Source organism: Typopeltis vanoorti, chromosome 26 (assembly GCF_054136105.1).
Source record: "Typopeltis vanoorti isolate ZY-2024b chromosome 26, IOZ_Tvanoo_1.0, whole genome shotgun sequence".
Taxonomy (NCBI): Eukaryota; Metazoa; Arthropoda; class Arachnida; order Uropygi; family Thelyphonidae; genus Typopeltis; species Typopeltis vanoorti.
Window position 1 is genome coordinate 26,175,906 of NC_143574.1, and position 15,284 is coordinate 26,191,189.

A 15,284-nucleotide genomic window follows, 5' to 3' on the forward strand; every position below is an offset into this window, starting at 1 on the left:
GCTATTATATTTAGGTACGTTACCGCAAATTCAGACATTAGAGAAACATTTATCGGGTTCACCAGTATTATACAACATATTTCCTTATATTTAGAAGAGAGAGTATTAAAAAAATTAGAGTAATTATCTTTGGAGTTAAAAATGTGTAGACGGCAAAGCTATGATAACGCTACCAACATGAAAACTGTCTATACAGGTTTACAAGCCATCAGGCGCTCCTCACTTTGCTTGTGGATTGTACTGTTAATGCCAGCGCGCGCTGGCCTCAACTCAGCCGCCCGCGGTTGTCGACACCTCCGAGTGCGAGTGAAGTACGGAGGTATCTGTTCTAGGAAACGTACGGTCACAAGCAAGATCAATGCGATGCGATGCGGCCCGGCATGTCTGTAGTGTGCGCTGTCGCATTTTTGCGACGCGACACAGTCTGCTGCAGCAATAGTGCGCGCTTAGCTTTACATTAGATGGATATACGTGGATATAAACAAATTAAAGACGTATTACTTGAACTATCCATCTCTCCTCATGAAAAACCTATTTCTAAATTAGAGAGCTCATCATTGGCTGAACATTTTGACAAACCAGAAACAGCAATTTTAATAGTTATATGGGACAAACTTTTACAACGAATACATGCTACTAGTAAATCTCTACAAGATCCCGATATGGATTTGTTTTTAGCTAATAATTTGTTACACTCTTTATGTGGTTTTATTTTAGATATAAGAAATAGTTTTGCTGCTGTAAATGAAGAAGCGAATTTATTACAGATGAGACAAAATTTAAAGATGAAAAGGAAAGAGTTAAAAAACGAGAAAAAAAGTCTCACGAAATTTCACAGTTTAACGAACAGATTTCTCGTATATTACATGGGAAAGAAAATTTCCTTGTTAGTAATTTTAATGTGATTTGCGATAAGCTAATTTGGAAATTAATGAAAGAGAAAAACACTATTTAGACATATTAGATATGTTTGACATTTTTTGAAGAAAGATATAGATCAAGACAAGTACAAGACTAGTATTAACAAAATTTTACTAATTTATGGGACTGATATGGAAACAATTTTAAAAATATTTTTGACGATGCCTATTTCAAATACAAGTGCTGAACGCTCATTTTCAGTGTTGAAACGAATAAAAAATTATTAAAGAAGCAACTTGCACCAAAATAAAACAAGTGACCTGTCGTTATTATGCATTGAATCAGATGTAATGGACTCGATCAATAATGAACATTATAGATATATTTGCTAAAACCAAAGCCAGAAAAAAAAACTTTTAGCTATTATTTTTTTTATTTAAATTTGAACTGATTTATTTTTTATCCTTTTTTTAAATGCAAATATATGTATACCAATATTGTGTTATTTTTATTTTATTAAAATAAAAATAACACAATTTAATAAAAATAAAAATTTTTATTTTCAATAAACTAAAAAAAATGCATATGAATTTGATTAACTGAAATAGATTTGTTCTTTTGAGGCCTAATAATAATGATGTTGCGCCAGGGTCTCCAAAAGTATAAATGCTGCCCTGACTGAATATGTAACAATATTAAAGAAAATCTGGACTCACTAATTATAAAAAGCCAATAAAAGAATAGAGCCAATGAATGAAGAATGGAAAAAATCATATAGAAAGAAGGTCAGCACAATAACTAGTTGGCCTATCTATCCTTGTGAAAATGGCGTTCATTGCCAAAAAAAACCTACTAAAACGAATAACTCAGGTTTTTATCCCCCTAACTCAACATTTAAGACATAATATATACCTGTAGAATATAAGGATATTATATAGGATATAGGCACACAGGATGGCGGCACTTGTCAGCCGTACAGCGTCGTCCCAGAAAGCCTTTATTCATTGATAGCCTCTAGGTCAGGTATCATTGAAAGCTAAAGGGTGAAGTCGGCTGCCTCTCTGTCTTCAAAAAGTCAATTAATGTTAAAAGAGCTCTGTCTGTGAGGAATACAAGACGTTAGAAGATTTATTTATTTATAACACCATAGCTCTTTGTTATCATCATCATAGAACTTTGTAATGCGGTTATTATTGATGTTTGCGACATTTGAAGTAAACGATGACCAGCAACTTATGTACCATTACAAGTGAACTTGAGGGTAGCGACTTGGAACCAATAGGGGAAAGTCTAAACGTAATTGGCAGGAAGAAATCAACAATAAAGGACGTCCTCAATTTAAGTTGCTTTTCTTCTCGGAATCAGGTGTATTCAAGGAAAGTTCCCCACTGAGGAAATACCCTGCAAATTTCCTGCCCTCATTTAAACTATAAATCTCTCGTCCTTGACCATTCTCGTTTCCGTTTTACAGACCAACTGGTCCGGTGGATGATACGGAAACAAGAAATTCTCTAGCCATTACTGATGCAATTATTTAAAATTATTCTTTGTTACTTATTAACCTCACCAAGAGACAGCACGAGAAACACACCTTTTAAAGTCGTTAAAAGATAAAATCAATAAAATCTATAAAAACCAAAAAGAGAAGAAAAGACAATATTTTAAAACCATTTACATGGTCCAAACTCTTTATCGAATGTTTAAGTTTGTGGTAGCCATTGTTTTAAGGCATCGGCCGCTGTTGTGCGCATCAATTATTCTAAGAAATGTTTCTCTCCATAACTGCAACTAGTAAAGGACTTTGAGATCAATGTTTCTTAAACTGTGTTCCCTGAGAACATGTCAGGATTCCGCAGAACATACAGACATTTGTAACTTATTTTTAAGTAGAGTTTAGTAGTCTCAAAATTTTTAAGAAACAGTGTTTGATATCATAGGTTACAATGGTAACGTATAATCTCAGAGAATTCATAGAATGCGACTAATGGTTTCAGTGAACTTGGCCACATTATATACTTATTAACTTCACTAGGTCAAGGCTAACAGTATTATCAATATTTAAGAGTTTCTTTCTCCGAAGGATCATGAATCCTTGCGCACGTGTGCAAACTTTTCCTGGTATAGATGTCGCCGTTACCGAAATATGAATTTAAAAAAAAAGGGGAAAAAAGAAAAGAAAAGTGTAATTATCCTACATTTACTAATTCATCACATTTAATATAAGAATGTTCCCAATAAATCAAATGTTTGGTATTATTTCACTATATATATATATATATATATATATATATATATATATATATATATATATATATATATATATATATATATATATATATATATATATATATATATATATATATTGAGCTTTGCGTTGTGTATCGAAGACCGACGCTAGACAAGCTACCTTGGCTTGCTCGGTTGTGGGAGCATCCAAGGTAGCTCGACTTATGGTAGCTCGACTGGTGAGTTACATATAATATGTCATGCTTGTTTTTTTGTGTAAAAAATTATTTTTATAATAATGATCACAAACTGCAACGAAAGGAAAAAAAACAACATTGAAAACAAAATTAATTCCTCTCTAAGAAAAATATTCCAAATCTTGGATCGGTTGAAAAATGAAGAAAATATTATAATTTTATAATAAAACAAATTACTTGTTTTATTATAAATTTTAAAAATAAAACAAACTACTTGTTTGTTTTATACAGCTTTTATACATTTTTTATACAGTTTTATACATTTTTTAAACAAAAAAAAATTTACGGATAGTGTTGCCATCTATGGTCTAGGCCGAGAACTTTTCAGATCACCCTCATATATATAGTATGTTTTTACCCTGAGGGTAGCCGAAGAATTTTTCAGCCACCCTCCAAGACTCGAACTTTCAGTCGTCGGTCCTGTATAGAGCAACACGATCTACTGTAGTTAGGCCGATTTTAATAAAATTTGGTGTTTAAAATGCTACTAAAAATTGTCAACTTATTGGAATTTTCAATTTTAGTATCGCCCGAACCATAAAGGTGGGAAAATGATCCAGAAACAGCATCAAATTGTATGTTTTGGATTATAATAATCTGAGCACGTAGTACATTATGATTAAAATAGCTCTTATGGTAATAAATGACGTTACTATGGAACTATTATCAATCGTACTAGCGTATGAACGAGAATTGTTTTGTGACAGCATTGAAAGAGTAACTCGAACCGATTACCGTAACCATTAAACATATTTTTATGTCTACCATTTAAAACACGGAAAAACTAAACACCCCCGTGTTTAACATTTTATGTAAGTAAGCTGTTTCCTAATATAAGTCACTATTACTAAATCCATGGCATGTTGAATACAAAATAATGATCATGACACGTTTATGTCTTTCAAAGAAACTGGGTACACTTTTTAGTAAACCGCTTCTTGTAAAAATAAGAGAAAATGAAGGGTTGTAAAGAGATCATTTAAAAAATTGTACTCGATCGGTTGACATTTAGCCTTGGCCTTATGACCTACCACTTTATTGGCGGTTACAAATAGCCACACCGTTCTCTGAAGTGTGTTGCGTACTAATAATGATGGCATTTCATGGCATTTACCCACACGATTTGTACTCCCACGCAAAACAAGTTGCAAAAGGATCTGGAAATTCATAATAACTGGTTCAGGGAAATTTTACTTTCTGTTTTTTAACAGACATATATCACCTGAATTAATGAGAGAGAGAGAGAGAGAGAGAGAGAGAGAGAGAGAGAGAGAGAGAGAGAGAGAGAGAGAGAGAGAGAGAGAGAGAGAGAGAAATAGATTGACAGCAGGGTTTTTCCCTCCTGGCAACTCGGGTTTTTCATCCGCATACAGGCAAATCGACCAGAGAACACACGCCATTTGCAGATACAAAAAATGCTGTTAGTGGGCGGTTGATGATGCGATATGTAGGGATGCTGAATAGTGGCGTTGCGTATAGGTAGAGGATTAAGTATTGTAGAAAGTGGGTGGTGTGGAGTAGAATGTCTTGCAGCGACCATTCTGTAGACTCTTTGGAAATGTCACATCAACAATAATAATAATAATAATAATAATAATAATAATAATAATAGTGGCGGTTGTGAGCGGCAGATGGCGTTGGTGTAGATGGTGAGGTTCGCTGTAGTTGAGGATTGAATGGTGGAGACAGAGTAGATGCCCTCCCTCGATGAGTCTCTGGACTCCCTGGAGGTGTAACATAATAATTTATTATAAATTATTACCAACATTTATCCGTTATCATTTATTTATGACGTTTCAGGTGTACCATAGAAAAGGGATTTTTTGTAAGGTATTTGTGTTGCTTCTTTTATACCGTATATTTTTATTGAAAGCTTGGAATTTCTTGTTCTATCATATGAATTATGATAATAAATTAGGAAAATTCAAGCACCATATTGAAAACGACCACGCAGCATTTATAACATCCTCATAAAAGAGCTAATAAAAATCGACGTCATGTTGAACCTGTAATTGACAGTTAATTATATTTAAATGTAATTTTTTAAATACAATCCGTCTTGATTTACACATGGGTTGCATTCCTGGACCATCGCGTAAAGAAGAATTTGCCTCAATTAAGATCAATTATCCAATAAAAACAGATTAAAATTCGAGGGAGGTGAATGCCGCGAATGCATAAGTACTTAGCATTGTAACGGTTTTCCAGCTGGGGAAAATCTTAAGAAGAATTATGGTACAGTTCTGCGTATATCGCGAATTGTACGACGTACCTTCACTAAGGCTAAGTGTACCATTAATCATGGCACTGCCCTGATCAGTTCTATAACTTTTTACAACTTTCGTTTTCGCTTCTAAATTTAAAGTTTTATTATTATATTTTTTAAAGCATTAGTTGCACTAACACTTGGCTGTTTAGAAGTTACATAACACATATTTAATACTGTTTTATTATGAAAAAAAAAATTACTGTTATGAAAACAAACCTTCACTACATATCCACACTCACTAACCGAACCATTGCCGTTACCTTAACAGATATTGCATATTCTATTGAGGAAATAACATTCATTGAAATATTTTGATTTGTTGAGTTAGCGGTCTTTTTTGTAAGTTTTTTTTGACCCTGGGTGAACATAAAATAGTATTTAATTTTTACGTATAATAAGATTAAATAGAATTCGTTGTTATTGGTTGTTGACCAAGTTTTCGCAGAGATGAAATGTGAATACATCGCTCTGAGATACGCTATAAGACAAGCACAAGTACATTATGATGTGTGCCAATAGTCCTGTGAAAATGACTGAAAAGCTAAGTACCATGCACCCTCTATCCAAAAAGAAACGGAACTTTTCGAAAATAGAAAAAACTAGTGGCGCCACCTGTTGTATCTTTTTGTTGTCGAAAGCGGCAACCTTCATTAGTGTTGTGTGAACTGTTTATGACATTTGTTTCATTAGAAGCCGAGTTGTAGTGCCAAGAGTGACTGTGTTTTGACGAACGGTCGCAAAATGAGTTTCAAGCAGAGCTGCGATTGACTTTTGTGTTAAACTTGGTAAAAGGTTTACCGAAACGCATCAAATGCTTCAAACAGCATACGGTGATGAATGCTTATCCCGTACTCAGGTTTACGAGTGGTTTAAGCGATTTCAAAGTGGTCGTGAGACGCTTGAGGACGACGAAAAGCCGGGCCGTCCAAAAACTGGACTCAGTGAAGTTAACATCCGAAAAGTGCGTGATTTCATCAAAGCAAACCCGAAATCGTCCGTGAGATTGATTGAAGATGAATTGGGGATTCCACAATCAACTGTGCACAACATTTTGACCGCCAGTTTGGGCCTTCGTAAATTGAATTCGCGATTTGTTCCCCACAAGTTGACCGACGACCAAAAAGGTATCGAATTGAACACTGCAAGGACCTCATTAAAACTCGTAAGGACTCAGACTTCCTTGAAATGATCGTTACTGGTGAAGAAAGTGGTGCTTTGAGTATGAGCACGAAACAAAGCGCCAGAGTGCTGAGTGGACACCACCAGAAGAGGGGCATCCGAAAAAAAGTCGCTTGGAGAAGTCAAAAGTAAAGACAATGCTAATTTGTTTCTACAATTCCAAGGGCATCAACCACAAAGAATTCGTTCTCCTGGTCAAACGGTCAATGGTGAGTTTTATCTCGAAGTTTTGAAGCGATTGAAAGCGAGAATTTGTCGCGTACGGCATGAATATCGTGAAGACCGACCGTTCGTCAAAACACACTGTCATTCTTGGCAATATAAATCGGCTTCTAATGAAACAAATATCATAAACAGTTGACACAACACTAATGAAGGTTGCCGCTTTCGACAACAAAAAGACACAACAGGTGGCGCCACTAGGTTCTTCTATTTTCGAAAAGTTCGGTTTATTTTTGGACAGACGGTGTAGGCCAGTTTTTTATTTATTTATTTATTTGATATGATGATAATTCGTTGGTAGCCCTTTTACGGGGAGGTACAACACCATCTCAATTCCCCCCTTCCATTTTATTTGGGTTCGGGACCGGCATACTTCACAAATCAGGCCTATCGCTGGGAGGGACTGTTTCTTAAGATTTCTGACACTAATTCATGTGTTTACAGGGTGGACGGTTCGCTTGTTCTGGGGTATGGAAAACGGGTGAAAAAAAAACCCTACCTCCATAAGAGATCGGCTAACTCACCTTTAGTCGAAAGAGACCAGTGCAATCGAAACCGCCCAGAGGGCTTCGTTTATACCGATTGAGCTACCGAGGCTATAGTCCTTACTATTCTGCTTACAAGAATCATCAGGGCCGTATTCTCTCTGTGCAAATGCTGGCTAATGATATTCAACTTAGAACCCACAGTTACAGGATACCAGTTGGAGGTGTGAAGCGTCAAATCGAGTTAATAAAATGCGTAGATAATTGTTTTAATGCAAATGAGATAGTTGAGCTAAGAATCCAGGAGTAGGGAGTTTAAAATAAATTAAATTAATAAAAAAAAAAACACTTAGCCCACCCACGGGGCTAAATTATAGGTTATAACCTTCGTGGGTGGTCATATTAAAAATAAAAAAACTAATTAGGGGGGAGACGATTCCCTCCTAGCTAAACGCCACTGATCGACTGTGTTGCTCTGGACATTTATTAAACTCAGCGAGCACAGAAATATGCCAACAGAGTTAGTAGCTAATTGAGATCAGCATGTGCTGATCTCAAGCTATGGGTTAGATGCCAAACATATAAGAAACAAAAATGACCACATCTAATAAATTCTTTCTGCATCGTAATTTACACAAGTTAGGAGGTCAACTGAATACACAGAATATACAACTGGAATGTACGATTTTTTGTTTTTGTTCTTTCATGCGCCCGACACTCTCCCACCCTGTTTTTATTGCTAATTCTATTATCGAAGTGGGTGTTGGGTTACACTTTAAAAGCCATTTAAGTCTCTATTAAACACATTAAACCACTTACTGTCTTCGAGCTCACTGTTACCACAATCTTTGTCTCTTACCCTACCCCGAAGTTAATACTTGAGGGGTCACACAACTAAAGGGGCATAATTACAGTACTAATTTTCGAAGCATGAGGGTACACACCCTTGAATTTCAATTTATCATGATGCCCTTATCTGATGTTTACGGGACTTGGGATGGGTGAGTTGGGGTGGGAAGGAAAAGTAGTAGAAGTAAGTGTCCATCCATTTCACGGAGAAAGTCACCGAACAAGGGACCCCCTCCGGCGAGCGTATAAGAGCTAGCTGTTAGGACCATCGACCTGCAATGTAAACGGTGCGTTCCTTCCAAGTCATGTGATCACGTCATAGGGCGCATCCTGTAGATGAGCTTGCTAATGCACGAGCAAGCGTCTGGGTGTCTTCTCTTCGTGTATACACACGCGTGTGCGTGTGCGCGTGCGTGTGTACGTACGTCCATCTATGTATCTACATAAATAGTTCGGCTTACGTATGGTGCGCTCTGTCAGGAACTTCACTTGCGTAGATTAAGTGTGTCCAGGTGAGGGAACGTGGTCGACTTTAGGATCGTAGATTGAAGATTGATAAGTTCGTGAGCTATCAGTATTGGACCAGGACCAAAAGTAACATGTACAATTATAGAACCTCAGTTGAAGTTTTTCTTGTTGGCTTGATGGTAGTGGTCAGTGGACACTACGTATATGGTAAGTTATTGAGTTGGATCGTTGTGCTTATGAAGTCTTTTCTTTTCTATCTTTTTCGTTCTTCCTCAATCCAACTATCACACTACTTTCTCTAAGTACCGCTGACTTTTTTTTGGACGAGTTGGATCAAGTTCTGGAGCAAGAGTTCAAAGCAACAAAGCATTTTCTTACCTGCATTGAATTAACCTAATTTTTAATATTCATTAGTATTAAATGTGTGAACAATAATAAAGGATCGTAAATGTTATACAACACAGGTTGTCCCACCTCAGAATTCAATTATAAAATGTTTTTTTATTTATTTATGTTGTGTCTTCTATTTCTATCTTACTTATGAATTAGCGATCACCGCAGATGCTCAGTCATAGGTCGTATGCGATGCGTAGTGTGTATTCGCAAATCGTCTACTCAACTCGCCCCCCCCCCCTCCCCCAAGGTTAAATCCTGAGCGATCGGTCCCCTCCAAGATTAAATCTTGAGTGCGCCACTGGCTTATATATGTATATAGAGACAGGTCTCGGTACATACGCTCACTCACATAAAAAAATTTCAAAAAAAAAAAAAATTAATGCTATATTTTCTATTCATCCTATGGGGAGTCGGGTGAGTAATTTTTTTTTTTTTTTTTTTTTTTTTGCTTGTAGGATTTTGGCTGTTTGCGAAATCATTCCAATATTTATTCGTGGATTACTGAAGGCGATAAGCCTGTTTTGTTTTGTTTTTAATAAATTCAGGTTTTTAATCCTACCAGTCTATAAAATCGACCGTAAAACACACAAGCACAAATAATATTAATCAGGATTAGGAACATCCTCCCTGGATATCATTGAAACTACTCAAACTTCGTTAATGGCAAAAGTTAGCTGACCACCAATACTTTTAGATTGTAACTAGTAATATTGGATGAAATGATCTATCGTATGGGGATTATAGAACAAATTGTTCTAGCTCTATGGGTTAGTGTTTTTAAGATACCATATTGTTGAGAAGGGTAATGGTGTGATTGTTTGTGTAAATATCTCCCTGTATGTGTGGGTTTTCTATCAACCGAGATGATAAGGATCCTTCTGGAAGACGTGTGATAAGTGTGTCCAGAGGGCAGACAGTCATTAGCTTCTGGTTCTATTGTAAAGTGGACTTTTTGGATATTTTAAATGCGCTAAAAATGTATTCACTGTGTGTGGGCCATGTGGCCAAATAGCAGACACGTCATCAACATAGCGTAGCCATCCCATCTGTGTTCGCATCGGTACTGTGAACTAGGTTAACAGTGCTGATCTTATACTAAAGAATACAAATATTCTAAAACTCAGAAGTACTCTAAATATTTTTGATATATAATGATATATACTGTCTATTACAAAAAAACAACATAGTTTAAAGATAAACAGCCTTAATCATCGGAAAATGTGAATTTTATTTTTTATTTATTTATTTATTGGGCTGGAGAAGGAACGTTGATTGAAAAAAGGATATTACATGAGGCCATTACCAACAATGGTGAATGGAACTTTGTTTCCTGGTGTTAACAGCCAGTATTGTGATAATCATGACATAAATGTGAAGATAATGTTCAGGATTAAGAAAGTTTCCTTCCATCGGATATCTCCGACACGTTGATTAGTCAAATGGAGTAGAATAACGTTCAGGGACAAGCATAACATAAAAACTAAGAAAGTTATCCTCTTCCCACGAAGAATGAACTATGATCTCCGTATAAGTTGATGAATGAAGGGGCAGAGAATGCAGTAGGCCTTTCTCTGCATTCTTGAGCAATCATCCAAGAAGAGCCGAAGTTAATTGAACTCAGGTAATTGCAACCGAAAGCAATTGAGGCGAAACACGGAGTTGCTGATTATTGTGATTACGTTAGGGGTGTGTGTGTGTGTGTGTGCGTGCGTGCGTGCGTGCGTCGTACGTGTGTGTGTGTGTTGGAATAAACTGATCACAGATCTTTTATATGAAGTAAAGAGCAATAAATAGAGGGCGCTGTGCAGTCGAGTTTTTCCATTGGTAGCTTCAAAAAAGGGTTTTTCAAATTAAAACGTTATTTATTTATTTACTTTTGAGATCAAGGTTGTTGCGTTTAATAAAATCAGCTGTGGATATATCAAGAGTTAGATAAAGTGTCATATTTATTTATTTATTTTTAAAATATATATGAGATTTACAAAAAAAAAACGGTTTTATTACAAACTTTATAGTAAAAAAATTACGATTTTATATAAATACACCCTCTGTCCAAAAAGAAACCGAACTTTTCGAAAATAGAAGAAACTAGTTGCGCCATCTGGTGTATCTTTTTGTTGTCGAAAGCGGCAACCTTCATTAGTGTTGTATCAACTGTTTATGACATTTGTTTCATTAGAAGCCGAGTTATAGTGCCAAGAGTGACAGTGTGTTTTGACGAACGGTCGGAAAATGAGTTTCAAACAGAGCTGCGATTGACTTTTGTGTTAAACTCGGTAAAAGTTTTATCGTAACGCATCAAATGCTTCAAAAAACATAAAGTGATGAATGCTTATCCCATACTCAAGTTTACGAGTAGTTTAAGCGATTTTAAAGTGGTCGTGAGACGCTTGAGGACGACGAAAAGCCGGGCAGTCCAAAAACTCGACTGAGCGAAGTTAACATCCAAAAAGTGTCTGATTTCATCAAAGAAAGCACGAAATCATCCGTAAGATTGATTGCAGATGAATTGGGATTCCAAAATCAAAACACACGGTCACTCTTGGCACTATAACTCGGCTTCTAATGAAACAAATATCATAAACAGTTGACATAACACTAACGAAGGTTGGCGCTTTCGACAACAAAAAGTCACAACAGGTGGCGCCACTAGTTTCTTCTATAAATCTTCTAACCTGGCAAATGTGCTGTAGGTGTTGTAACTTTTCGTGTCTGGAATCAATATTAAAAAAATAAATTAATATTTAAAAAAAAACAATCAAATAAAAGCAATGAAGAGGTTGAAGAGTGGAAAACTTTTTTTTTTAATTTGTTGATCTTGCCTTTTGATTAGATTACGAAAAGCAGTTGAAGTGAGGAATTTACATCAGTAATGCTCGTAAACAGGTGTTGACTGAGGTGTTCTGTGCCATGTCATGTTATTCTAATAACAAATATCTATGGGTATTCTTGTTCGTCAGCACTATTCAGGTAGGTCACGTGATTCAGCACTTACTCTGGCGCATAGGACTATCAGGAAAACATTTTCAAGATCTTTTTCCAAGTCATGCCTTTCAATTGTTGGTAGCAACTATGTTATTTGTGATTAATTGGACAATTCATAGTGCTTTTTGGGGGGTGGGGGGTGGGGGGACCGACTAACTCACCAAGTTAGTCGGTCTCTCATGGAGGTTGGGGGATATTTCCCGCAAATATGCAGTCGTTTTGAAATTTCTGAAGAAGTAAATAAGGTTGCGAGATCAGGACAGTATATTTATGTTGTGTTGAGTTTTTCTAGCTGTTTGGTTTGCTTTGTTGGATGAAAAACCGGACTTTTCTGCAAGAAATATCTCTTTCACCTCGTGTTGTTAATCGAAACAAGAGATCGCTAGACCGTAGCGATGTCTCCCCACTCAAGAAATTGTTGTATTAAACTAATATTGCAACATTTCATTTAAATAACAGGAACGACAAAGCCAGCAAAGGATGATCGATTGGTAAAGCCTCTGCTACTAATGACTCACGCAAAAAAAGTTAAGCAAGTTTCAGCGCAGTTAGTAGTTGGAAGGGGTGTCGTTCGTTGCTGTTGGCACACTCTCCCTCGATGAGTCTTTGGACTCCCTGGAGGTGTCACATAACAATAAAGACCCCTACCAGTCTTTTTTTTCCTAAATGCAGATTGAACACCAGCAGTTATTTCAATAAATAGTTTATTATTATTACTTAAGAGCTGTAATACCGCAAGGATGTTTCGCTTTTGCTCTCTGAACCTGTGGAGCTTTTGACCTTTCACCTGATAGTAACGCCACACCAACTGAGGCTTTTGACCTTGAAATCACAAAGCGATACGCTGAATGCCACAGACACAAGGCATCACAGACACATCATTATGGACTAGTAGAAGAAGCCTACTTAAAGTGGACTGCAATATCCTCAGATAACATAAAAGGTCAATAGAATATTATAAAATTATGGGTAAACTAGAAATTAGTTCTAAAAAGCAACCTAAAGCATTTATCGAAATCATTCAACAATTTGCGACATAAATACCATTAGGGTTATGACCTCTAAGCTACCTTTTAAGAGTCCACCCCCCCCCCCCCAATGGATAAATTCTACCGTGGGTTATCTGTACCGAGGGAGGAGGTGCTTGTAATGTAAGCCTCTAAGCTGTAGCTTGTCTATGTGTCAATCCAGTCATGAATGTCGCGTGTACTTGTATAGTCTGTGATCTTTCAACGTGACACTTTGAATTTCCTTATGTCTCGTCAAAAGCTTCACGTTGTTTCCATCTATTTTTCTTGTGACTGATGTACCTGTACATGCTTGTACAGGTACATCAGCTGTCATAACCCCAATTTACTTTTTTTTTCACCTAGGAGACAATCAGGACAAGTTTACGTCATTTGAAGTAAAAATATTTTAAAAGAATGCTTTAAATGATAATCTGATCAAAATATTCACTGGAATTAATTTTTTTTTCTTGCCTTTACAGTACCATCATTTATGATAATATACTGATGTGATTTGAAACATGAAAAATTCTCTAGATGGTGATACTAGACTGGATCTTCCATGTTATCAAACTATGGTAAAACACAAACGTTTAATAGGTATAGAAATGAAATAATGGGCGAAAAATTTGCTTGGAATTATGTACGAGGAGACAAAGGCAGAATGTTATGTTGTAAGGATGGAGGCATTGATTCTCTTTTTTATAAAAAGAAAAAAAAATGTCGAAATTACGAAACTGGATAAACTCATTATTTGATTGAAATACCTGATAGAGGTTTCTCATGTCATAGAGTGGATTCCAATCACGATTTTTCCATCCAAAGTGCCTGTCTATACCTACTCAGCTACCCAGGCTTCAATAAATATCCTACATGCCAACTAAAATATAAAAATAAATAAATAAATAATCCACTAATGCCTTTTATTACTCAGAGAAAGTAGGCGAGATTGTTTTAGTCTCTACTAACTTTTTGAATAGCGATGGACAGACAGTTTCCACCCTTAGACATCACTGACAGCTTACCCAAGATATCATGATTCAAAAGCACCTGGAAAGGAGAGTATGGTAGACGACTGCTGCTTTATCGTGGTTCCTAACCCTAACACTCTTTATTATTATCTGAAATAGTGTGGATTCTACGGTTGATTTTCTTGAGTTATGGTATAAAAACTCGACTTTTTAGGGTAGGGGGAGGAACCCTACTTATCCATGTCAAAAATCCTAACTCCGGAATCGATGCTTCAATTCTGACTTGAATTCTTCTGATCTGACTTGAAAAAAAAACATCTGACAGTTTATTATTACGTTTTGTAATCCTATATTTGTTCATCTTTACTTAGAACCAAAATTTCCTTCTTCATTATTGGAAATATAGATTGAATTCGTCATTGCTTTAATAGGCAGTGTAAAAAAAAAATGCATTTTATTGACTACTTTATTGTTTTGTTTATATTTACATTCGTGATTCTTGACTTCTGTATTTTTAGCGCAAGGAAGTTCAAGGCACAGAGGCGCCCATAGGCTAACACAGTCCTGTTCTACAGCTAGAAGGCTTCGTGGAACGTGCATTGACATCAGAGATTGCACTGCAGCGAAGGATGAGATCGAAAGTGGATATTTACCAGTGCAATGTGGATGGAATGGAGATTACCCTAAAGTATGTTGTGAACGAAAAAGCCCACATAATGATTCCCCGGATATCTTCCGTGCTCCAGATGACCATTATCATTACGGTAGCATCACTGGACCTCCTTTGAGAACATCAGGAAGTCGTTATGAAACCAAGCAAAATAGTAAGTGAATTTACTTACTTACTTACAGAATAATGTTTATTATTATTATTATTATTATTATTATTATTATTATTATTATTATTATTATTATTATTATTATTATTATTATTATTTATTCACAGGCATTAGTAGACGAAGTGTTAATTTTAATTTGAAAAATTAAAAATTAAATTAAAATATCCAAGTTTCTGGGAAGAAAATCTTCTTCCCCACCGTATGAGAGCGGACGGATCACCTTCACTTGAAAAGTCCTTAGAAGGGTTTTCTTCGCGTCATGAATGGTAT

The 15,284-nt window shown here is 36.0% G+C and overlaps 1 protein-coding gene across 1 annotated transcript in view; it reads left to right on the forward strand.

The window, feature by feature from the left end:
- Positions 1-8,947: 8,947 nt before the first annotated feature.
- Positions 8,948-15,284, forward strand: part of LOC150092427 (venom protease-like) — a 29,052-nt gene continuing 22,715 nt past the window's right edge. Inside the window, exons 1-2 of the mRNA XM_090414861.1 lie at positions 8,948-9,023; positions 14,694-14,999. Of these exons, the coding sequence (XP_090270987.1) occupies positions 8,948-9,023; positions 14,694-14,999 (382 nt within the window). The remainder of the gene's footprint in view (positions 9,024-14,693; positions 15,000-15,284) is intronic.